The sequence below is a fragment of the Phlebotomus papatasi genome, chromosome 2 (assembly GCF_024763615.1).
Source record: "Phlebotomus papatasi isolate M1 chromosome 2, Ppap_2.1, whole genome shotgun sequence".
In the NCBI taxonomy this organism is placed as follows: domain Eukaryota; kingdom Metazoa; phylum Arthropoda; class Insecta; order Diptera; family Psychodidae; genus Phlebotomus; species Phlebotomus papatasi.
Window position 1 is genome coordinate 53,451,285 of NC_077223.1, and position 23,967 is coordinate 53,475,251.

The window sequence follows — 23,967 nt, forward strand, 5'->3', positions numbered from 1 at the left end:
AATACAAAACGTGATAAGTATTTTACTCCCATTGCGTTCAATGATTGGCTGGAGCTTCAAAGCTTTCGAAACAATCAAAATTTCGGCCAATCACAGAACGCTATATATATTTTAACTCCATGATATTCTAAGATTATCTTTAACTATGAAAGCTTGGCATTTATTTTCAAAATATTTAAGACTTTGGACTTTAGAATCTGAAAGCAATGAAATATTCTATAAGACTGAATATTTGATTAAATGTGGATAATGCATCTTTTTTTTTAAGAAAGAATATGCTTGATTCTTTGAAAACTAAATTTTGGTTGGTAAAAAAAAATATCATTTCTAATTCTACAAAATTCTAAATTGCAAGAAATTTAAATGGAAAGATTTATCGTATTTTTCTGGAAAATGTAAGACGAAAATGTAAAATTTCTCCCTAGTTCAGTCACTGAAAAATTTCCAAGTGATTGTTTAGTGATTTTTTTGCTTACAGGAAATCTTGAGATTAGCTAGACAACTGCTCCTGACTTAAGTTCCAATCTCAAAAATTGGTTTGTAAAGCACTTGAGTTATTGCTACTGAAGTAAAATATTCAAATTTTTAAATCCTAATTTGAATTTACATAATTTAAATGGTTATCTAATGACATTTATTTTTTTGCTCTTGAAATTAAATTAATTGCCCAATTTATATGTCCACTGCTTCTTAAAGCTCAGCAAAAAAAAAAACAAACAATGAATTTACTCTTCAGATCAATACCCCTTTGTATTATGAATTTCTAATAAATCTTCATTATTCAGGGATTGTTTTAGCAATCGTATAATTGCATTTCCATTCCAAATTTTTCTTTATTTTCTCAACAGATTCAAATTAAATTCATAAATTAAAAAAGACTATATTTTTGAAACGAGTTGCACCGGAAATTAAGTAATTCAATTATATTTTGATTTATTTTCTATCATAGATTTGTTTTTCTTTTATTTTTCATACAATCTTCTCATCAATTTATTCATCTATCTCATTTTCATTTTATTTTTAACTTTAAATAGTTTCATCTTTTTTTATCATCTTATTAAAAATTATATAATTTTTTTTATACATTTATTAGTTATATTAATTGGAATATTCATTATTTTAAATATTATTTTATAATATTGCAATTTTTTGTAACTTTATCATTACTTATTCTTCAATATTTTTTTCTCCCATCTTTCACAATTCTTTTTCTTTATTTTATTTATTCTGATTGAACGCAAAGGTCGAGGGTATTTTTTTTACAACGGACGGTGCTTCATCTATTCTTGTCTTCTTTAGTTTAATTCTCTTTTTCTAGATGTTAGATTTAAAAAAAAAATATAGAAAATTTTGTTAAATTTTAAAATAAAATTTTCCAAAGTATTTTCTTGCTCAATCGTCACAATAAGACTATTTTTTCTTGCTTCTTTTAACTCTATTAAGTAAAATCTCATAATTCTCCTTCGAGCCTCCATCTCAATTTATTAAAATTGATAAATACACGTTCCACCATGAGGACATCCTTCCGGTTTTCCTCACAATTTCCTGACTAATTTTCTCACTATTTCCCCCTCTGTCTCGGCCTATAGGTAGGTTAACTGTTTCACTGTTGATTTTTCATTGAAGTTACAATTCAATCACTTTCGAATGTGACTTAAGAAAACTTAAAGGAAATACATATTTTCTTAAAAATTATCTTACATTCATGTTATTCAGTTTTACGGCAAATTTCTCTTCAATGTATTGCTCAAAACTAAAATATATGTATATCAACTAACGCTTTACTTGATTTTCTTTTCACTAATTATTAGAAAATGAAAACGAAAAACGACACTGATTCAAGAGAGAAGAAATGAGATTTCTATAGTTTTTTTCCCCCTTTTCTCACCTAAATATTGTTTTCTTTTTTTTTTTGCTATATATACAATTTGAGAATCTTTCATTATTTTCTTTTCTACTATTTTATTTTTTTTTATTTTAGCAATTTTTTTTTAAATTTTATTTAAAAGCTTATCTTTTGCAAGTCGAGCTGTGTGTTTCTATCGTACAAAAGTGACTTCCTTTTTTAAATAAAACTTTATTCCTTTCAGCAAAATAAGTCAATGAGGTAATTTATACAAAAAAAAGGAATATTTTTTTATGAGGAAAACTCCATTCAAAATTATGGTTCTTTCTGTATTAAACAGATTTGTTATGGCTTTCTTAAATATGAGGCTTTTCATATAATTTAACATTGTACAATGCTATATAGAGATTAACATAATGTAGCGCGCATCGTAGAGATAATTTAATCTAATATTATTTTTTTAAAAGAATAATTGGTTCCGGAAGACATCAGGCTATGATTCTATCCAGTTCTATTGACTGAAATACTTTCACATATAAACCTAAGAACAGTTTTAAACAAAATTTGCGAAAATACATGGGTTAAAAAAATTATAGTTTGAGGATCGGTCAAAAATGAGCTTTTTGGACAAAAATGCAAAAGTAGCCCCACATTCCAAAACTGATCTAATCTTTTAATAATCATTTAGTATAAGCTAAATACTATTAGTAAATATTACTAAGAGTTAGAAAGACTAAAAATTATGCCGAGGGAATATTTTTGGTATGGATTGTGGTCGGTTTCCGGTGTGATCTGTTCTGAAAGGGGTTTCTTCTTCGAATATTAGTTAATAGTTTCAAGCCTAAATTCTACTTTTTCATATATATTTTTATTATTTTTCAAATTACTTCTTATTGTTGTTGCAATTTCATTTCTTTTACTTCATTATTTTATTTAAAAAACATGAATAAAATAATCCAATTCAGTTCTCCTCGAAGAATCCTCCTTTAGCTTTGATAAGCGCCTCACATATTCGAGGCATCCTGTTGATCAATTTCTCCAAAATGTCTGAAGGAACTCTGCCCACGCATCCTGAAGTGCTTCCACCAAGATTGGAACTAATGTCGGTGCCTTCCCTCGAACCTTCTGGTCGAGAAAATCCCAGAAAATTGCAATGGGGTTACAATCGGGTGATTGAGGTGGCTAATGCATGTAGTTTAGGACCCTGCGTTTCTCTTTTTTAAGAAGGAAACCTCCACAAAGCTTTGAGGAATGCTTGGGATCGTTATCCTCTTGAAAAACAAACCCACGCCCAATAAGTCACATGCATTGGCCACTCCAGTCACCCGATTGTAGCCTCATTGCAATTCTCTGGGATTTTCTCGACCAGAAGGTTCGAGAAAAGGCGCCGACATCAGTTCCAATCTTGGTGGAAGCAATTCAGGATATGTGGGCAGAGTTCCTTTTGGCATTTTGGAGAAATTGATCAACAGGATGCCCCAAATCTGTGAGGCGCCTATCAAAGCTAAAGGAGGATTCTACGAGGAGATCTGAATTGGATGATTTTATTAATGTTTTTTTTAAATAAAATAATGAAATAAAAGAAATGAAATTGCAACAATAATAAGAAGTAATTTAAAAAATAATAAAAATATATATGAAAAAGTAGAATTTAGGCTGGAAATTTTAATATTCAAAGAAGAAACCCTTTTCAGAACAGATCAGACCGGAAACCGACCACAATCCATACCAAAAATATTCCCTCGGCACAATTTTCAGTTTTTCTATTTTGACTGATCCTCAAATTATAATTTTTTTAGCCCATGTATTTTCCCAAATTTTGTTTAAAACTGTTCTTAGGTTTGTATATGAAAATATTTTAGTTGATAGAACTGGATATTACAGCGTTTTCCCGGTCCAAACCAGGTGTATTTAAACTTACGAAGGGTGTATTTAATGTTTTGAATGGTACTGTATACCAAAGCCACAAATTACAAACTTTGACCACCTTCTGACCTCTAACTTTGATAACGGGTACATGAATACATATTTTTCAGACTCCAGCTTTGCAAAACTCAATCAAAATATTATTCCTTTCTATCAAAACATTATTCTTTCAGGATGTGTTAGAGAAGTGAGTGCAAGAGGAAGTGGAGTACCTTTGAATTGGGAAAACTTTGAAATAGGGCTTTTGTCCTATTTTTAAATGGAAATAAACCTTAATTATGTTACAGTAAAGTCTAGTTGTAATTAAAAATAGGACAAAAAAGCCCCATTTCAAAGGTACCCCTATTATTAACGTATTTAACCCATAGCATCTATCGCACACTATATTAATGACAAGATAGACGATTTTGAATAATTTATTTTTACGCAATTAATATCCAAAATGCTGTCGGGGATGAATTTTTAGTTACTTTAGTCCTCAAATTGAGGGAAAGTGGTGTATTTTTGAACTGGGGCAACTTTGAAATTCGGCTTTTTCACCTATTTTTAAATGGAATTGAGCCACATCATGATGTAATTTAGCTTCTCAATCTGTCTGCTGAGATAAATTATATCATAATAAGGCTCAATTTTATTTAAAAATAGGAGAAAAATCACAATTTCAAAGGTGCCCCAAATTCAAGGAAATTTCCCATACTTGAAAACATAGCCTGACAGAGATGGAAGTAAATTATAAGTTTAAAAATCATCATAACAGATGAGTGACTCTGAATTAACTAAGGACATTTCAAAGGAAAAATGAAATTTTCTTAATAGAGAAAACACGGATATTTCGACCTGCTATCGGCCGGATTCCAAAAAGTGAAATTTTCTTATTACCTTATCTCATACTCGGTGGCACTACTCTGAAAAAAATATCTTGTTAAATAAACAAATGGATTTTGTTGAAATTTTATCAAAAGGATGTTATTTACCAAATTGAAAAAACTTTTTCTTGCATTTCATATAGAAAAACACCCTTTTGACAAACTTTTAACAAGATCCTTTTGGCCGCCGATTTGACAAAACTTTTCCATATTCTGTATGGAAGAACATCCTTTTCACAAACTTGTCTTGTTAATTTGACAAAACATTTTTTTTTTCAGAGTAGGTAAAAATAATATAAGAAAATTGAAGAAATAAAACAAAAATTCGATAACCGATAAGCAAAAAAAAACTGTACGAGAAATTAATCGTACAGTTTTTTTACTCACTGTTTATCAAATTTTCGTTTTATTTTTTCAATTTTCTTAAAATATTTTCACCTAGTGCCACCGAGTATGAGATAAGATAATACGGTAAGCGAGAATTTGCGTAAGAATTGCAATTAAAATGCCCAAATTAACGAAATACGACGAGGATTTTCCAAAAAAAATAGAAAATAAAAAATAGGAAAGTATAATAAAAGTCAAACTTTAAAAAAAATCAGCTAAAAGGCTGAATTGTTGAATGAATAAAGATATTGTCTTTGAATCCAAAAACAAAATATAAAAAATTACAGAGTGAAAGTCCATTTCAAGTTCTCCAAACCGGACAAAGGTGACCTTCTCTCTAAAATTTTATATAAGTAATAATTTAATATGAATTAATAAAATTTGTAAAAACCATAGACCAGCAGAGAGATGGGAATTTCATTTCTTATGCAGTAAAAAGTGAACCATTAGCGTAAAATGATCTTCAGCACATCTAATCACGAGCTCTATTGGTCATTGACTGTCTCATGGTAGAATTAACAAATAATATTTCATCAATACCGCATTCTCTAACGTTTGGAAATAACACTGAGACGTAGATAAATAAATTGAGACTGACAGATGACTAAAGAGATGAAAAAAAATGAAGATAAAAATGGAATTAAAAATTATATAAATAATAATCTTTTTGTTCCGAAAAAAGTCATACGTTTGAGAAAAATTTAAGGATTAAGGGCCGAATCACATTGACAGTAAAATGCTCACCGTCACCGTCAAAACCTCACCGTATTTCGTTAATTTACGCATTCTCACTGCAATTCTTACGCAATTTCTCAATTACCGTATTACCTTATCTCATACTCGGTGGCCCTAGGTGAAAATAATATAAGAAAATTGAATCAATAAAACAAAAATACGATAAACGGTGAGCAAAAAAAACTGTACGATTAATTTCTCGTACAGTTTTTTTGCTCACCGTTTATCGCATTTTCTTTTTATTTCTTCAATTTTCTTACATTATTTTCATATAGTCACTGAGTATGACATAAGGTAATACGGTAATTGAAAATTTGCGTAAGAATTGCAATAAAAATGCGTAAATTGATGAAATACGGTGAGAATTTGACCGTCAATGTGATTCTGCCCTAAGAAAGGATTTCTAGGTTTTCTTTTGTTTTTTTTTTTTACATAAAACATTTACTGCAAAAGAATCCTTACCCTTAGTGACTTTACTTGAAAAGCAACCCTTACCCCGATAAAAATTTTTCCCAAACATACATTTTTTTTTTAGAAACTGAGAGAGTATGATAATCCTATATCTGACTCTGAACATTTTGTAGAGAAATATGATTTTTGGTGCAAAAGTTATATTAAGAAAATAATCCATGATATATCAGTTATAGTTTTCTTGGCACAAGTTTTTCAGACAAAGATAATCATGGTAGTAACTTAGTGTAAAAGTAGTCATCATAAAATCAATTGCTACGTTTTGCACACAAAAACTTCGACATTATAGTTATAAACGGGAATTTTAATATGATTCCAGATGCAAAATTTCTTTAGTCACTCCCTGAAGCATTTTCTTTCTTCTACATTTCCCGAAACAAAACCCCATCCTTTCGGCACTGCAATTCAATAATGCATCACTAAATTTTACCATCATAATACTCTTCAACATTGACTCTTGTACACACTAACATGGTAATTTTCAATATGGAATTTTCCTCAAAAGAGTCTCTAAATCGATTTTCTCAGTTGATCGAGCCCCTCGTGAGGGGTCTGGCAAAAAAAAACTTGGGTAGGTAATTCAATTAAAAGTGGAAAATGTTAGCAAACTGAATTTTCCAGATAGGAAGAGGAAGTGAACAAAATGAAGTGAAAAAACACATTCTTTGGTCAAATATCACACAGCTCTTCTCATGCCTCAATCTCAATGCTTCTATTGGCATTTTGCAGGTAGACCTTTCTTTGCGATTTTGCAAAGTATAGAAATCCCGCTGAACACAGCATCGCAATGTCTCCAGATACACAATTTCTTTTTTTTTTTTTTTGTGAGAACTTACATGGCTACAATTGTGGGTGTTTCCCTTGGGATGATGGCTGTTGGCGACGTTGAGAATCCTCCAAGCGTTCCTACACACTTAATTCAATAATGTTTCTATATCACGACAATTCTTGCGAGTACTGCGTCTCCAAGGTGGGTGTCCTCCTCACTCTCTGACTTTGATTGGCCGCCCGCATGGGAGGTCCTGGGCTACCGTACCCGGCCGCATACATCTGTGGACAGGAGTCCTTAATCAGCTCCTGTGTCTCGCGCAGTTGACGCTGTACCTGAGGCGCCAGCCTCTGCACACTTATGGCCGGCGGAAAACGAGGCTCCGGTGACGATTGCACCTGCTAGTATAACAATGAAAGATTGTTAAAATATCATTTATCACATTAGATAAAAAGTATTAATTAATTCAACAAAGTATATTTCAAATGATTTAGTAAGAAATGGAAATTAATCAGTAATGGCGGTGGCACATCTTTTTTAGATCAAGAAAATTTCATGAAATCGAAATTCATATCCTTTTCTCTCTCAAATTATTTGAATATGTCCGTCCTACACTTTCACAATCTTTTTCTTCTTCTGAACATCACGCCAAATTCAATTTAGTTCAATCTAATTTTGAGTGGGAAAAAAAGTGAAATAGAGATATGCAAAATGTTTGAGAAAGAAAAGGATGTAAATTTTGGTTTCATGAAATTTTCCTGATCTAAAAAGTGTGCCGTGGCCATAAAAAATCAAATTTGATCATTAAATTAAATTTTAGCCTCCGTCACCGATCGAAATTAACATCCCCTTCGAAAATCGAAATGAAATCGAAATTAACATCCATTTCTTTCTCAAATGCTTTGAATATGTCTACCTCATTCTTTCATACTCAAAATTTGATTGAACTAAATTGAATTTAGTGTGATATTCAAAAGAAGAAGAAGAAGATTTCGAAAGACATATACAAGATTTTTAAGAAAGAAAGGGATGTGAATTTAAATTATATGAAATTTTTCTGATCTGAAAGGTGTGCCAGAACCCTAAAAGACTAGGGGAGACTGGGGAAAAAAGTCACAAATCGAAAAATTTAAAATTCAATATCTTCCAAGGTAAAAAGATTGTGGCTCAATTTTTTTTCTATAGATAGCCTCTATAGACCTTCTTCAATGTCGTAAGTTTCTTAGAATTCGAACAAGGAATTTGGAAAATAAAAAATATCGAAATTTTTAGTCCTATTTTTCAAATATTTTCCTTGCAGAAGATAACAATTATTACCTACTTGTTTTCCAAAATTGATGAACTGGTGACTATTTTCTAAATAATTTGGATTCTTTGAATAGGAATCCGCTATCTATTTTAGAATTTCACAAAGTTCTTTTCTCCAGAAATCCTTTTATTAAAAATGGCCACTTGGGGTAAAAAGTAACAAAAGGTATAGAGAAAAAAGTAACAAAAAAGCGAAGCAATTTCTGATGTCTCAAGGCGAAAAGAAACGTCATTACCGGTTGTTGTTTGTATTGGTCAAACGATTTGCAGTCTTTTGTGTGTTTTTTTTTTTTCAAAAATAGCTTGAAAAGCGCTTTTCACGTTTTCTCACTTTTCTCGCAGAGAAAACGGTGTTTTACAAAGCTGTAGATGAATAAATTTTCTATGAAAATATGCCCTCTAGGTATTTTTTTCAAATTTACGGAAGCCCGTGATGAAGAGAATCAAAATATGACAATACTCCATGTCTGGTACTATTTGCCCCAGCATTTTTGAGAATTTTCATAAAATTATCTTTTAGAAATCAGCTCGATAAACGTATTTCCTTACAAAATAGAGGAATATTACTTTCACAAAGTCATAGAGCGGTAAATTTCCTATAAAACTGCGCTAATTAGAAATTTTTGAAGCGCTCGAACAGCTTGTAAAAAAATAAAATATCCGTTTTGTGATATTTTTGCCCCAGTCTCCCCTATTATTTTCTCTAATTTCACTGATTTTAAAATTCTGTCTTTTATATTGCTTATGTTTCTTATCATTTGAATAAAAGTATTATTATTTTTTGACACAACGTTTTCTTATTTTATATTTATGATTGTTTAAAGAATAACTAAGAAATGTAAGTGTATTTTTTTTATCTCACTGTACAAATGAACAGTAAAAAATTTAATTTAAGCGGTATTTTAGAGGTCTTTAAAATTAGAGAAATCTATATAAGATTTGGCAGAGGGAAAATACAATTATTTTATTTAATTCCCCTAATATTTTGCAGAGCTAAATTACATTACGTTAAGGTCCAGTTTATTTAAGAAATATGCGAAAAATCACATATCAAATGAAACCCCACCTCCCCCTATTTTCTGCTAGTTTTATGGCTATAGTTGAAGCTGTTTTATTTCTTGGAAAGCAACCTTTGTGTTTTACCTCATGGGCAATTCCATAACATTTTTCTTCCAATTCCTGACTATTTGTCCCTGATGTTTTATCATTTGCTCTTATACTCCATATAATTTCTAACAACCTTTAATAAGACCTCCTGGAAATTGTGTGACCTCTGTAACGTATTTCACCTTTTTCATAGAACAATAAGCACTTGAATGAAAAATCTCTTAGACAAGAGAAAATTCTTGAGCGTGAAAATCAATTTTAATTACACACCAAATTCTACCTTTGCAGAGCAATGAAATATTCAGGTGTGAAAGTGTTGGTGGAATCTGCCAAAACTTACTCCTAAATATTACGCCAACTTCCCAGGTGGAGTTTGTACAATTTCCTGACACGTTCTGCGACGTGGAAAATTTACCAGAGGGGTACAAAGAGAGTGAACGAGAGACAGGCAATGGGAGGACCTTTAAAGCAGACAGTTTCGTCAATAATTTATAGAAAATTTCATGATAATCTGTCTATGGAATGGCTGTGAGTTTTTAGGCAGGATAAATTACGATATCATTGCTGAGCTGTGCATAAAAAGGCACTCAATAAATATTTAATAATGACCATTGCACATTTTCCGCATCACAAATGTTTAACGTGAAAATGGATCAATTTATCAGTTTTATGCACTTTTTTCTTGCGACATGGTTAATTTGTTATTAATGTCCATTGAATAATAAAAAGAGAGACATATTTTTCTCTCTGGATTTATCAATCTAATATTGCATGATTTCTTTACTTATTTAAAATTTTTAAATGAAATGAGATTCCTGCACTTTAAATGGTTTCATTAAAAGTAGTCAAATTAAAAATCCTGTATTGAATTTTTGAAATCATAAATTTTTAGTGCATGAAAATAGCGAAAAATAATATTCACAGCAAAGAGAAGTTCAAGTTTAAATTCATCAGATATAACTTGAAGTTTATTTGAAGTGATTTTGGATGATTTTTATGTTATTTAACTGATCAAAATGAAATATTTTACAGACCAAATATTTTAGTACTTATTGATTTATATCTCTTCTCTTTTATTTGACTCTGTGTAGAGTGAATTTAGTACTTATATGGCTGTACTAGAACAAGTAACAATACAAATTTTGAAAATTAAATTATAAAATTTTATCCATGTATCTTCCAATAACTTAAATTTACTCTACGTGATTCTATTTTCCGAAAAGTCAGTTACCGTTGATATTATTTGTAAAAGAGTTACAAAGCGTGTCAGCTATCCGGAATGCTCGAACTCGTGACTTTACTTGCCATAGTCTCTAAAAGTAAGTTCGCATAATTTAGCTGTAAGTATTTATAGAGTTCTTTAGAGATTCACGATCCAATTCATGGGAAAAAGAATCATAATAATACCCACATCTTTGAGCTAAGTTTTTTCACCTACATAACATATGAACCAGTTCCTGAATCACTAAAGATATTGGCCAAAATAATCAGTAAAGGAAATCGGGGCAAAATTAGCCAGAGGTAGCATTAGACATTGTGATGTTATAGTTTTTCAGAGAGAGTTTTTCTTAGAAAGAATAATGAGCAATACACTATTTATTCAGATTAATTAACTGCCTCCCTGTTCATTGAAAAATTTATCAGTCCGAACTTTTTGCATTAATTTTTAGGCAAAAAACTTTATTTGCTATCTAATTCTGCTCCAGTCTCCCCTAATTAAAAGCGAATTACATATAAAAATAGTTACAGAATTATTCTAATAAGTAATTTTATTCCTAAATAATTTATTCCGATTTTTTCGGGTTTATCCGTTAGGTCTTATGCAGTTGAAGTTTGGAGAGTTTTTGTAGTGACGGCCAAAAGCTTCTTGACAAATATATATTTGAAAAACCAGGTTGAAAAAGTGGTAGAAAAAAATACTTTTTTTAATTTCATCTTTTTGCAAATGAGTTGCCTGTAATCCATAATGTTATTTATGAATTTAAAAAAAAAATTAAATAATTTTGTTCATATCAAAAATAATACATTTCCCGAAATTGATCATCTTGCATCGACCAAAAGTTTCTTGACACATTTGGAAAGGTAACTCAAAATGGTCAAATACGTGCAACTAACTTCTTTTAACCCAGTTATATTTTGAAGTTACATATATCATTTAAGAGATAAAAGGTGGGTTTGCACCTTTTCAAAGTTTGCTGTGGTCAATTTGTGTATATAAAAGTGATGATAAAAACAATCATAAAATAATGTATCTTTTTTTACTTTATAATTTAGGTAAAAACGGCAAGTTATTAGAAGTTAAAGGATAAATCGTTCAGAGATTCTGCCGGAATAAATCTGTGTCCTCAATTGTTTAATTTTATGGAAAATGGCGACAGGATATACATAAAATCTTCAATATGTATGGTAATGAGGCACGAGCACATCTGAAAAACGCTAATGGAAGACCGAGGGCTTCGACTGAGAGGCTTGATAACCGCATTATAGGTATCTCAGATAGTGACCTCATGATTGTCTGCTCATAAATTCAGAATCAGTAGATTGCTGAAGGAACACAGGCCCCAAATATTACAAAAATCAAGCGCAAATTGAGAAAAGTGGTAAGATTAATTTAGTAATCCCTAGGATTTTTTCAAGGTCAAGGGTCAAAATGGCTCTAAAGAGAGTATTCTTCAACCAAATGGGGCCATTTTTAAGCTCGTTAGAACGGTTTTGAAATATCTGACAAGTCTGAACCGGTTCCAATCGGTTATAAACCGGTAATGAACTGGTTTCATACTGATAACTAACTTTCAACTGATAATCTATTGATATTACCCATAAATTATTTTAGACGATCTTTTAAGTGATCTATAAATCAGTTTAAAGAATACTGTGAACCAATAAACTAAAGAATAAATTACGCACTAGAAAGCTATGTTGTTATGTACAAACACATGAGCATGGTGCTTCTGTCCATGAGATGGACCTCTTAAGAACTTATTAACATAATGATACAAACCGCCTTTTGGGGTATCGAATCTAATGGTAACACTATTACTACTTTCCTTTTCTTTCACACAACACCCCTTTCCTATTCCTCTTCCATATAGAATGGGTCCAAAAAGCTTTAGCAATTAAAAAAAAACCATACAATTCCTCAAAAAGCATAGTTTCTCCCTTTTAATGTTTCAAACATTCATTTTTGTCAAGAGGACAAATAATGAGCAATTTCTCTATTTAGTTGACATTTTTGTTAATGATTTAGTTCTGTGTTTATGACACAAATTTTCTAGGAGCTTTCCCAAAGTCTCTATAAAAAAAAATCCTTGCTACTCGACAGAGCTTTTTGTGTATAATTTGCTTAGTGTTGTGTGCGACTATGAATTTCATAATAACATAATTTAATGTTGGCTAAACATGAAATTTCACAACATGAAGGAGACATTTTTTTCCACAGCTGTAAGCACTAAAATTGTAAAATTTAATCTCAAACACCAATTACATTTTTTTTTTCAGCCTCAAGCCTTAATTTTCTCGTTTTGTAAATAGTAAATGTGTGCTAATTTGCCAAGTATTTCCAGGTGTTGAACTTTAATGGAATAATTCTCATGTGTTCATTGCTAAATGACTTTCCATATAAAACACGAAAGGTTCTCCCATAAGTTGGGTCATGCATATTACATTAATTGAACCAAATACACATATTATGAAGAAAAATCCGATGAGCTTTAATTTTAAAATAACACAATGGAAAAGCAATATTTTTAGATAGAATTTTCCTTTGGGATTGGAATATCTACGTTAAGTATATCCAATGTAAAGAGTTATCTTTTGTAAAACGCAATTCTTTTAACGAGAAATCTTGTTTTACAAACAAATTTCAGAATAAAAAGAAAGCAAAAACGGTGTTTTCTATAAATTTCATGAATTTTCCTGCAACAGAAGAGCATAAGAGCATAGTAAGAGATGAAAGAATAAGAAAGTGAAGTGGAATAGGTGGGTGAAAAAGGAAAGAAAATGCCCCGCGGGCGGCAAAGCGTTCAAGTACCTGAAGAGGATGATGAACCATCTCGCTGTAGTACGCCTGAGTCGTCACTGGCTGCTGTTGTGAATAGTAGGAGAGTGGCAGGCTCCCCATGAGGATGCCGCTCTGGCCTGCAACTCTTGGTGGTATCCGCGAGTTGGTTTGGTGCTGCGTCACCCCATATCCCTGATGGATTATCGTCTGCGACAACGGCGTCCGGGCGTCACGTTTTGGACTCATGTTCGGCTGCTTTAATTGCTGCTGAGACAACATTTCCACACTCAAGGGCTGTTGAGGACGAAGTTGATGCGGTGCTTGTCTGCAAAAGTGCACGAGACAATTTGTGAAAAGTCTCACAAATACACATTTCCCCACAAGCTACATTTGTCCCCTTTGCCTCCTCTACAGCTATAGAGTGGATTTCTGAAGAAGCAACCTTTTCCCAACATCATCTACTCATCCCTTTTTCAAGCCTTCCATCCACGTACTACAAAAACCACATACTCTGTGGCAATTTTCATTCTTTTGCCCTTTGCCAGGAAATCGGCAATCACACAAAAAATCAATAACTAAGCATTAATTGGAAAAAAGTCAACATTTAATTAAATTCTGTTCATCATTATTAAAAAAAAACATATGTCGCAGTTTAAATACCTAATTCATGGAATATTTTGAGTCCTTTTATCATTTTATTGCTCAAACTCCAAAGAAAACTAATGCAATCCGTGTTATATACTTTGGTAAATATTTGCAAATCTAAAGTTTTTGGACCACTCTGAAATCTCATCGTCATTTCACGTCATTTTAGATGCCATTACTTTGATACTCCCATTAAAAAGCTAAGTTTTTCAAATTCAAATTTCAACATCCCGGACGTGCCGGACGGAATTATGAAATAGTGTAAACAAATTTGAAGCAATTATAAAGGATACGAAATAGCCTGAATCAATTGAAAATAATTAACTTCATTTTCAATGCAAATGATAGTGTATCTGATTTATCAAATGTGAACTTTTCCTATAACATTTATGGATGAATAAGAAAGTGACGTTGATAATAAAATAAAAGCGTTAAACAAAATAGGGGACAGTGAGGCACCACCGCACAGAACAGGATAGCACAGAACACAGATTTTTATTTCTAATCTACATGAACTATGGTGACCATTTTTCCTATAATATAACTTCCTATAGTTAAAAAAATGGTTGCACATATATGACTATTTTTATTTTTTATCAATTCACAATTTATTTTAACCGATAAAATGTATACTCTTATTTTTTATTATTGGTTATTATCAGTTCATATCCGATTCATTGCCAGTTCATATTCGAACCAGGGATTCTAAAAAAAAGTCTTTATAATGAATTCAAACTTATCCACCCGATTAAACTTTTATATTTAATTTTTAGATTTTAACTTTTGGCTTTCTAAACCCATGAATAATTAAAGGTTATTTTCGAATATAAACACAATTTTATCGCAGACAACCTCTAAAACTATGTTAAATATATCAAAAATTAATAAAAATCGAACAATACACAACGTGTCAAGAAATAACAGATTTATCGCTCTCTTTGTATGTTTCGATCAATTAAAGGAAAATGCCTTTTGAGCTGGTAATTAGGAATTCTCAGTGATCTATGACTTATTATCAACACATACAATAACTTTTTTTCGTAAGTCATGTGTTTTGCTGTGCGGCAAAATTTGTGAAAACACGATAAGAACAATACCGCCTATCCTTATTGGAGTAACGGGCCCATGACATCCAGTTTAACTAAAAGTACTCTTATCAATTAAAAGAAACGTTTACTAAAAATTTTCTTTAAATTTCACAAGTGTTTCTAAAGTTTCATCATGAAAATCAAAAGCATATTAATCAGGCAGATAGAATAATTTCAGACTTTCATTTTTTGTGGTTTTGCTATGATTTTCATTTATATAGATTTTTTATTTCATTTTTTATTTTATTAGATTATGAGCATTTATAGCAAAACTATTGTTCACTCAATTAGACTTCCTAAGCACTTGCGAGATTTACCCACTAAGATTTTAATCATATTATCGTAAAAGTTTCAATCTGCTTCACAAGTATTTTAGCATCAATAACCAAAAGTGATGTTATTCAATATTTCAATCTGATCAAATAAATTTTGTCATTATAACCCGACCGGTAAAAAGCTTAATTCTAGGCAACTTAATTTAAAAAATGAAAATCATCTGATAAATCTAGCAAAACTTAAAAAAAATATGCTGCACCAAAAAAAAATTATATTTTAGCAAAAGCAAAAGGTAAATTATGTATGGGGATAGAATGTATAAATGTTCTACTGCAAGTCATTCGTCGTCGTTAGGTTGCATTAAAAAAAAAAAGATTTTCTCAAGATTGTAGAAAAATAGCACCCTTCTTTTATCACATGCTTCATTCCACTATTTCCTCCTACACCACTTTGATAATCTATTTGCAAGAAAAGTGTTTGCAGGAAACAACATAAGAAAAAACAGGAAAAGAAAAAAACGAGAAAATATTTCCATATTTTCAGATAAACTAGTCTTTTTTTGCGAACAAACACAGAAAAACTTTTCACGATAATTATGGATATGAGACATAAGAAGAATTGAACGAAAGGAAAAGCACAGAGATAAGACGCTAAATAAATACACATGAGGGCAAATAGTAATTTTCAAGGATTTTTTCTCTTCCTTTTGCCTTTGGGGGACTTTTTTTCCGTATTCATCGTATATCGTGTGTTTGTCTTCTCTTTTTTTTTACTCACATTATGCTTCAACAAAAACAAGAGATGTTATGTAAAATTTTGCAGAATGAAAATGCAATTTTCAAATATAACATACTTTAAGTAACATCAATTCAACTATGGAAAAAGAAACCAAAATCTAAATTTCTTTTTACACTCAATTTTTCATCCATCTGAATTGAAATGATCCTTCTTAATTGCCTCAACACCTTCCAGTAAAATAAACTTGGTGAGAAACAAAGTTAATAACAGAAAAAGGGTCTTTCTACTCCACCCTATTTGACCATCATCCACTCCTCACGTGTAACTTCTGCCAAAAGCTCCAGGTAACTTTACACTTTAATTCCGGTGGTGTTGCAACTTTTCTTTCCCAGAACTTGTGTCTCCAGTTTCAAACACTCCTCCATCATCAAAATAGGGAACTCAAGAGTCACAAATCCCCTCAGGTACACCAATTTACTTCACCCTCAATCCAATTCCCCAAGACACTTCTCTCAAGCCCAGTTTCTCGATTTTTCTAATTACCACAATTAGTTTCTCAGGTATCTCTGGGAGATTCTCGCACCAATCACCAGATAAAGGGCGTACTTTAAAAGTTTGTGTGAAAATTTAAAACAAACTTCCTACAGAGAAGTTGAAGAAATTCACTCTTACTTAAAGCGATCGGAAAAGAACAATTTCCGAGAAGGGGAGTTTTTCTTTTTATATACACCAAGGGTGAGAATTCTTGATTGATTTTGGAAGAAATGACAAGAGCTCTTGGTCAACTTTTATGTCCTCGTAACAAATAACGAAGAAACAGAGAATACCAGGAGAGAAAAGGATATTTTAGGAAAAATAATAGAAAACTTTTCTCAAGTATTCATATTCATTATAAACTTGTTGAAATTTGGTAAATCTCCATGGAGGAGTATTTATACATAGTTGACTAAGAAAATTGCACCAAATGTCTTTGATCATCTCAAAGCCAAAGTATCAAATAGATCAGAATATCTATCAAAAATAGGAATTACACAATGTAATTGTCTTTTATTGCATTTGACTGTAATAAAACTATAAACTTTTCTAACTCTTTCCGAACCGTAAGATATCCGGCAAAGCCAATTTCATTCAATACTTTTTTTTACGAAAAAACTCTCAACAAGAAATTTAAATTTTTCCGATAAAAGAATTTAAGTCTTCAAATTTTTGCATGCTTTCTGCAGAATGACCAGACCAGGATGACAAAAAAATATAGTTGAGTTCGGGTTAAGGGAGGGTGGAGCACTTTCACGCAGCTGAGTTCTTTTAATAAAAGAATATGAACCGAATTCAAACTAACTATATATTCCATTGGTTCCTCTTGAGCATTAACTATCTAAAAATATACAGGGCAATTGCTCAATAATCATTTCTCATCTTAAAAATGTTTATTTTCGAAAGTAATGCATTCTAGAAATTATGCCCTATAGGCACACTTACGACTTAAGCCGATAAAGGGCTTAACGTAATTATAATTAAAATAATGATCAGATTACATTTCCATCAGTTTATGACTAATCCATTTCTCGGCTTATGCTGAGAATCGGCTTAGTTACTGGGAATCTGATGGGAATTTAGTCAAATCATTATTTTGATTATAATTACGTTAAGCTGCCTCTCGGTTTAAGTCGTAAGTGTGTCCAGGGCATTACTCCACAACTCCCCCAACAAATGTTTTATTCATCTAATTCTCTTTCTAAAGAATTATAGACTGATGGCATATGTGTAATTGGTTTTGAAATTCTAATGAAAATATGGATTTAAAAAATCACTTAGAGAATTTGTTTAATTAAAAAAGTTTGAAAAAAGACTAGAAAAATCTCCGAAAGGAATGTTTTTAAAAACTGTTACAAAATTTAGGTAGATGCTTGTAAAAATGATCTTAGACTTGCGTATTTCTTCTGCTTCTTAATAGTCCATAACCCCCAAATTTTTAATCATTCTAAATACTTTTAAAAAATAATTTCTTCTTCAGTACCCAAAGTCTCAAAAAGGATTAACAACTCGGTAAATGTTTTAACATTACACAAAAAATGTTTTTAAAATAAGAACGTTTAATTAATATAAAATGTAATGATTTTTTGTAGAAATTTAAACGTGTAAAAAATGAGTAAAGTGCACTAACGACGAAAAAACTTATCGAAATATTAAAGTCGATATCTCAAAATTCCAAACAAGGATATTTATAAAATATTATATTGTATTTCAGATAAATATACTTTTTTTTAGATTAAGTGAAACTCTCTATTCTCTTTTGATTCTACACTCGTGATATCGCTATCAGAGGAAGGCAAGTCACTCATACATGACTTTCAAAAAACAAAATTTTGAGATAAATAAATTTATATCACGAAATGTGCAGTTATATTTTTAATTAACCAATGTCTAATAGAAACCAACTGGACTTTATTTGTTTGAATATAGTTCATATACGTATAGGTAGGGTATCTTCGTCAAACTGCCCTACCATCCCTTATACTAGAGCTTATACGGGTTATATAGGCTTAAGGGGTGGAACACTTACGACTTAATACAAGAGACTTTAAAAACCACTGCATTTCTTTTTATTTGAAAAATCCAAACCTTTCAGAATACGGCTAAACCTCCACTCATCTAGTTCAAAGTCTAATCGAATTTCGATTCTAAAGGACAATGGGCAAAATGGTCCAACCTTTCGCCACGAATGATACCTATGCGATCGAATAGATATTGGCAAAGGTAACAACTTTTGTTCCGAGACCAACCCCAAAATTATGTAGGAAAAGTACTAGAGCATAAAACATATAATTAAGAAAAGTGACGAATTTTTTTTACAAAGCTCTTTTTATAAAATAACAGTTTATCTTATGTTGGTCATTTCAAAGAACAATTTGTAAAGAAGAGCTCAAAGAAGATTTTACTAGAACAAACTATATCTTTATCTCTTTATTTTCTCTGCAATTTTCCAGATTTATCTACTAAATCCTTGAATGTTCTTCAAAGTCATAAAAAAGGATTGTTTGTAGGGAAATGTGTGCTCAGTAAATGTTCTCCTTGAAAGCAAAAGAGTTAGCCTCATGGTCCTAAAAGTTACCGTTATTTAAAAACTTTGGATAATAATTTTAGAGTAAAAATATTTTAATTTAGCCATTATACTCTGAGCCTTTTGTTGAAATTCCTTTGGTAACGGTACCTTTCCAACCCTATATGATCTTCAGCAACCCTAGCACCTTTTTTGAGGAGAATATTTCTTTTAAGAAGACAAAAGGACGCAAAGGACGCAATGCTTTTAATGAGATTAAAGGACATTCGAGGATATTTGAGAAAAATCTGGATAACTACAAGGAAAACGGAGATATAGGGGATGGTTTCTTCTGGGAAAATATTCCTTGAGTTCTACTTTAGAAATAGTTCTTTGGCACTGACAACTTACGATATACCGTTATCGAGAAAAAAACAAGTTCCATAAAAATAATTCTACCTAAGGTAAAGTACCCTTACTCGACCGGGTTCCTCTATTCGACCGGTGGGTCAATTTTTGAATATTTGATGGTGAATTTCATCAATTTCTATGAATTTGTCACTGATTCGTATTATTTAAAGAATAATTGACCTATTAATGTTAGATCATACACAAAATATTATAGCAAATATAATTAAATTGAATAAATAAATCTACCGGTCGAATAGAGGAACCGGTCGAATAAAGGGTACTTTACCTTATTTTTTTAAGAACTTTTATTTTAAGATATCACAGAAACTTGACGCGACGGACTATAAGTTTCTTCGAGAGATGTGTTAAAGACACTCCAAGGACTTCCAAAATACCAATAGTTTCCCGTCATACGATTTTTTTCTTCATTTTATTGTCCTGTATTCTTCGAAGGCTTTAAAACGCGATCAGTTTGTATGGGAGCCACCAGATAGAGCATTCAAGCGAAAAATCTAAAAATATATATTTAAAGCTTAGGGCGCATATTAACTTTGACCCGAATTTCATTAAGATCGGTTAAGCCATTTTCAAGAAATAAAATGTCAAACTTGTGAATTTTTAGAAGGATATCGTTAATTTCTTAAGGACTGACAGTCCTTTCTGATACAGGTCTCGGCAATTTTGGCTGGTCCAATCAATTTGGCGAAGGATTGGACCAGCTCCCATACATTTCTGCCCATTGTACTTTGTAGTAATAGACCAATGGATCAGTTTACTCAAGTCTACACTGAGAGAAATCCGAAAATGTTAAAATAACATTCCGGAAATGATAATTTTACCCTACAGTATTAATCCAAAATCGGTGTAAATATTATCCTTTTTAGGTGTATTATGGGCTAAATTTACCCTTCTTTCATGTTGATTTTACCCTTAAAAGGTGTAAAATTAACATTAAAAAATGTTGATATATTTTTACACCCAAAAAGTGTGAAAGGTTTGACGAAAAAAAGTTAATCGCAGCCTCTTTTTTTTCTCAGTGTAATAGTTCCAAACCCAAACCAAAATTTGACTCCTAATCCCATGCTCATATTCCAATAAATTATCCGATAATTTAACTAACGTTTCAGAGACTTGCAAATCGAAAAGATTATTATACATCAGATTACAACACATTTAAGAAGTTTAAATTATAAAAGAGAACAATTGGGAATTATATACATTTTCAGTTATATTAAGAAATTTTTGAAGGCAAACTTCTAAATCAGATATTTTTGTCGACAAAATAGTAACTTTACCTCAGAGAAACTCATTATTATTATACTTGCAGCTGAAAGATAAATTGCTCTCAAGCGAATTGCCTGCAGGGAATCTATTAGAAATTTCCCATTAAACTTTTAAAATAAAATCACCCCAGAGTAACACATCTGATAATCACGATAAGACGGTAACGGAGAGTCATTTAAGGGAGTGTCTGGTTAAGCCACAAGACGTATTTACAGGAGCTATTTCAAAACGTTCAGTCGCATAGATTTTCCATCCCTCGAATTGATTTATGTGTGCGTGTTTTGCATCATACCCCATCCCTTATACCGTTCAAGTGAATACATTGAGAAAGCTGAAGGGGAGGATGTGAAAGAAGCAGAGTAAAAGGAAAAGGGAGCTCAAATAAAGGAGTAACAACGCCAAAATAGGTGACTGGCGGGAATTTTCTCTCACTCAAACACACACATACTAATACGGAAAACGAAAGACAAAATTTGAAAATGCGAGGGTTTTTATGAAAACTCACGCAAAAAAAATGGGAATAATAAATTTGGGGAGAAACACTCTGGGATGTTATATATGGAAAGTGGGGGAGAAATTTCAAATTTTTCACCCTAACTTACCGTCGTTGTAAGATGGAAGTAATACGGATAAAACTAGTATAACGTTTCTCTAAACTCAAACGATATACGATGATACGCAAATATTGGGACAATATCCCTCATCATTTTGCCTCTCATTCCCTCCAAACTTTAATTGTGAGTCTAAATATTCTCATACCGCATAGGTTGTCTCACGGGTGTGTTCTGCAGGGGGCTCGTTGATGAACATATGGATGCCGAGAGACTAGCGGATTCCCAGTGTTGAAACAAACTCGTGAGTCTTGCTTGTTCAAGCGCCACTTCAGTCTCACTCGATGAATCATAATCGGGACCCTAGTAGAAGAAACATTAAAAATTCTTTAGAAAATACATGTACAAAATCTTCTAATACAATTTTAAAGTCTATTTTCGAGACTATTGACCTATTGGCCCTTAAATAATCTAGAAAATATTTTTCATGTGTCTTTAAGGGCCCTGAGTCATCGGTAGTGACTCGACTTTTTTCTAAAAGAATAAGAAACGACCAGCAAGGATCGTTGGGTTAAGAAAAATGCAATTTAATTTGTTTAAAATATACACCTCAAAACACAATTTAACGTTTTTGTTGCAAACCAACTGGTTGGTATTCTAGTAAAAATCGCTCGTAAAATCCCGTTGCTCTATATGTATAAGGAATCTGGGGCACCACAGAACACGGTATAGCACCGAACACTGCGATGGACGAGACTTGTATGAATTCATAGATACAGTCGATACAGTAGACTCTCTCAAATTCGGGCATTTGGGACCGAAATGTCACCCGCATTAGAGCGAAATTCGGGCGACAAACTTTTTGAAATGTAACGATTTTTTGTTCATCTGCATGCACATATTAAGTTTACATACTCATATTTATTGTAAATTTTATGAAAATCACTTAATAATGCAAAAACACAGCAGAACTAAGACAAATATTTGCTTCATTTGATAAATCATAACCAAACTTGAAAAATATCAACAAACTTTTTTCAAAATTTAACTGATGCCCGAATTAAAAAGTAGCTCGATCTTAAAAGAACCGAATTAGAGAGAGTCTACTGTATATTATAAGAAAGCTTGTCCACGGAAGAAATGGTCCCCATAATCCAAGTAGTTTAGAAATAAAAATCAGTGTTCGGTGCTACCCCATGTTCGGTGGTGCCTCAGTATCCCCTATAGGAAAAGTAACGAGATATTTCCTGCCGCCATAGGGAGTCTTTTAAAATCTTTTAATTTTTAACAAGATATCTTGTTGATATCGGATCTACCAAAATTTTTACTATTAATAAACAAGATTTTGTGAAAGTTTTGCCACCATTTTTTTTATTCACCAAAAACTGACAATTTTTTAGTCGGGAATGGTCATTTAACTTTTATTTGACCATTTCCCGCAAACAGTATACCGGCGTATAATTCCTACAATCCGATAACCAATAGACTCTCTTAGATTTGGGCATTTGGATTTGGGAACGAAAATGTCACGTTTTGAAATGCAACGATTTTTTTGTTCATCTGCATACTCATATAAATTTTACATACTCATATTTATTGTAAACCCAATCGTCCTTAAAGGGTTAATAATATAAAATCGCATCATAACAGACAAACAATGCCAAAGTTGAGCATATTTACTTCATTCGAAAACTTTAAAAATGTTGGAAAACTATTTTCAAATTTAACTGCTGCCCGAATTAAAAAGTCGTCCAATCTTAAAAGAGCCGAATTAGCGAGAGTCTACTGTACTACATACTACCCCAATTCTCCCGAATGATTGTATATATTACAATAAATGTCATATAAAATCCTAAGGATCCTGATCTAGTTTACAAGAAGCCTCTAAACATTGTGAGAAATTAATGTCAAAAAATTATCATTTATAAAGTCAATCGCCTTCGATTTACCAATGACATATTTCAAAATTATATTTTTTTTACATTAATTTCTCACAATTTATAAAGCCCTTAATGATCTCTACAAACTAGAAGTAGTTTTCGTTCATCAATATTTGGCATATTGAAGCCGGTGGCAGCCAAAATCCCGAAAGCCAAAATCCCGAAAATGCCAAAATCCCGAAAGCCAAAATCCCGAAAGCCAAAATCCCGAATGTTCAAAATCGTGAAAGGGATGAAATTATATGGAGGAAAATGTTCAGAATGATTTCTCACGACACCAAGGATATCCCTTTGCCTCCACAAGGCGCGGGTGCAATTGTGGGAGTAGCTATGACACTTTTAAGAATTCGGGATTTTGGCTTTCGGGATTTTGGCTTTCGGGAGTTTGGCCCATTCGGGATTTTGGCTTTCGGGATTTTGGCGTTCGGGGTGTTGACCGGGACCCATTGAAGCAAATTGCACTTAGAAAAAATATCAGAATTACTTCAAATTATGATAAATATGAACAGAAATTTTTATAGTGCGCAGAGGCTGGCTATAACAGTCCAAGATCTGAAAATCTTGAAGAGAGGATGAAGA

General features: G+C 31.8%; 1 protein-coding gene across 5 annotated transcripts in view; it reads right to left on the minus strand.

Moving 5' to 3' along the window:
- The window catches only part of LOC129801656 (uncharacterized), a 76,926-nt gene that overhangs the window by 30,108 nt on the left and 22,851 nt on the right, over positions 1 to 23,967 (minus strand). For 2 of the 5 annotated variants that reach the window (XR_008751714.1, XR_008751715.1), the window contains exons 5-7: positions 21,657 to 21,811; positions 13,446 to 13,740; positions 7,068 to 7,401 (exon numbers count right to left, since the gene is read on the minus strand). Coding sequence is in view for 3 of the 5 variants with exons in the window: in XM_055846914.1 (XP_055702889.1) it covers positions 7,168 to 7,401; positions 13,446 to 13,740; positions 21,657 to 21,811 (684 nt within the window). In the remaining 2 variants the exon portion in view is untranslated. Of the gene's footprint in view, positions 1 to 6,875; positions 7,402 to 13,445; positions 13,741 to 21,656; positions 21,812 to 23,967 lie in introns of those variants that run through there. The other 3 variants (XM_055846914.1, XM_055846915.1, XM_055846916.1) reach the window with 2 other exon arrangements.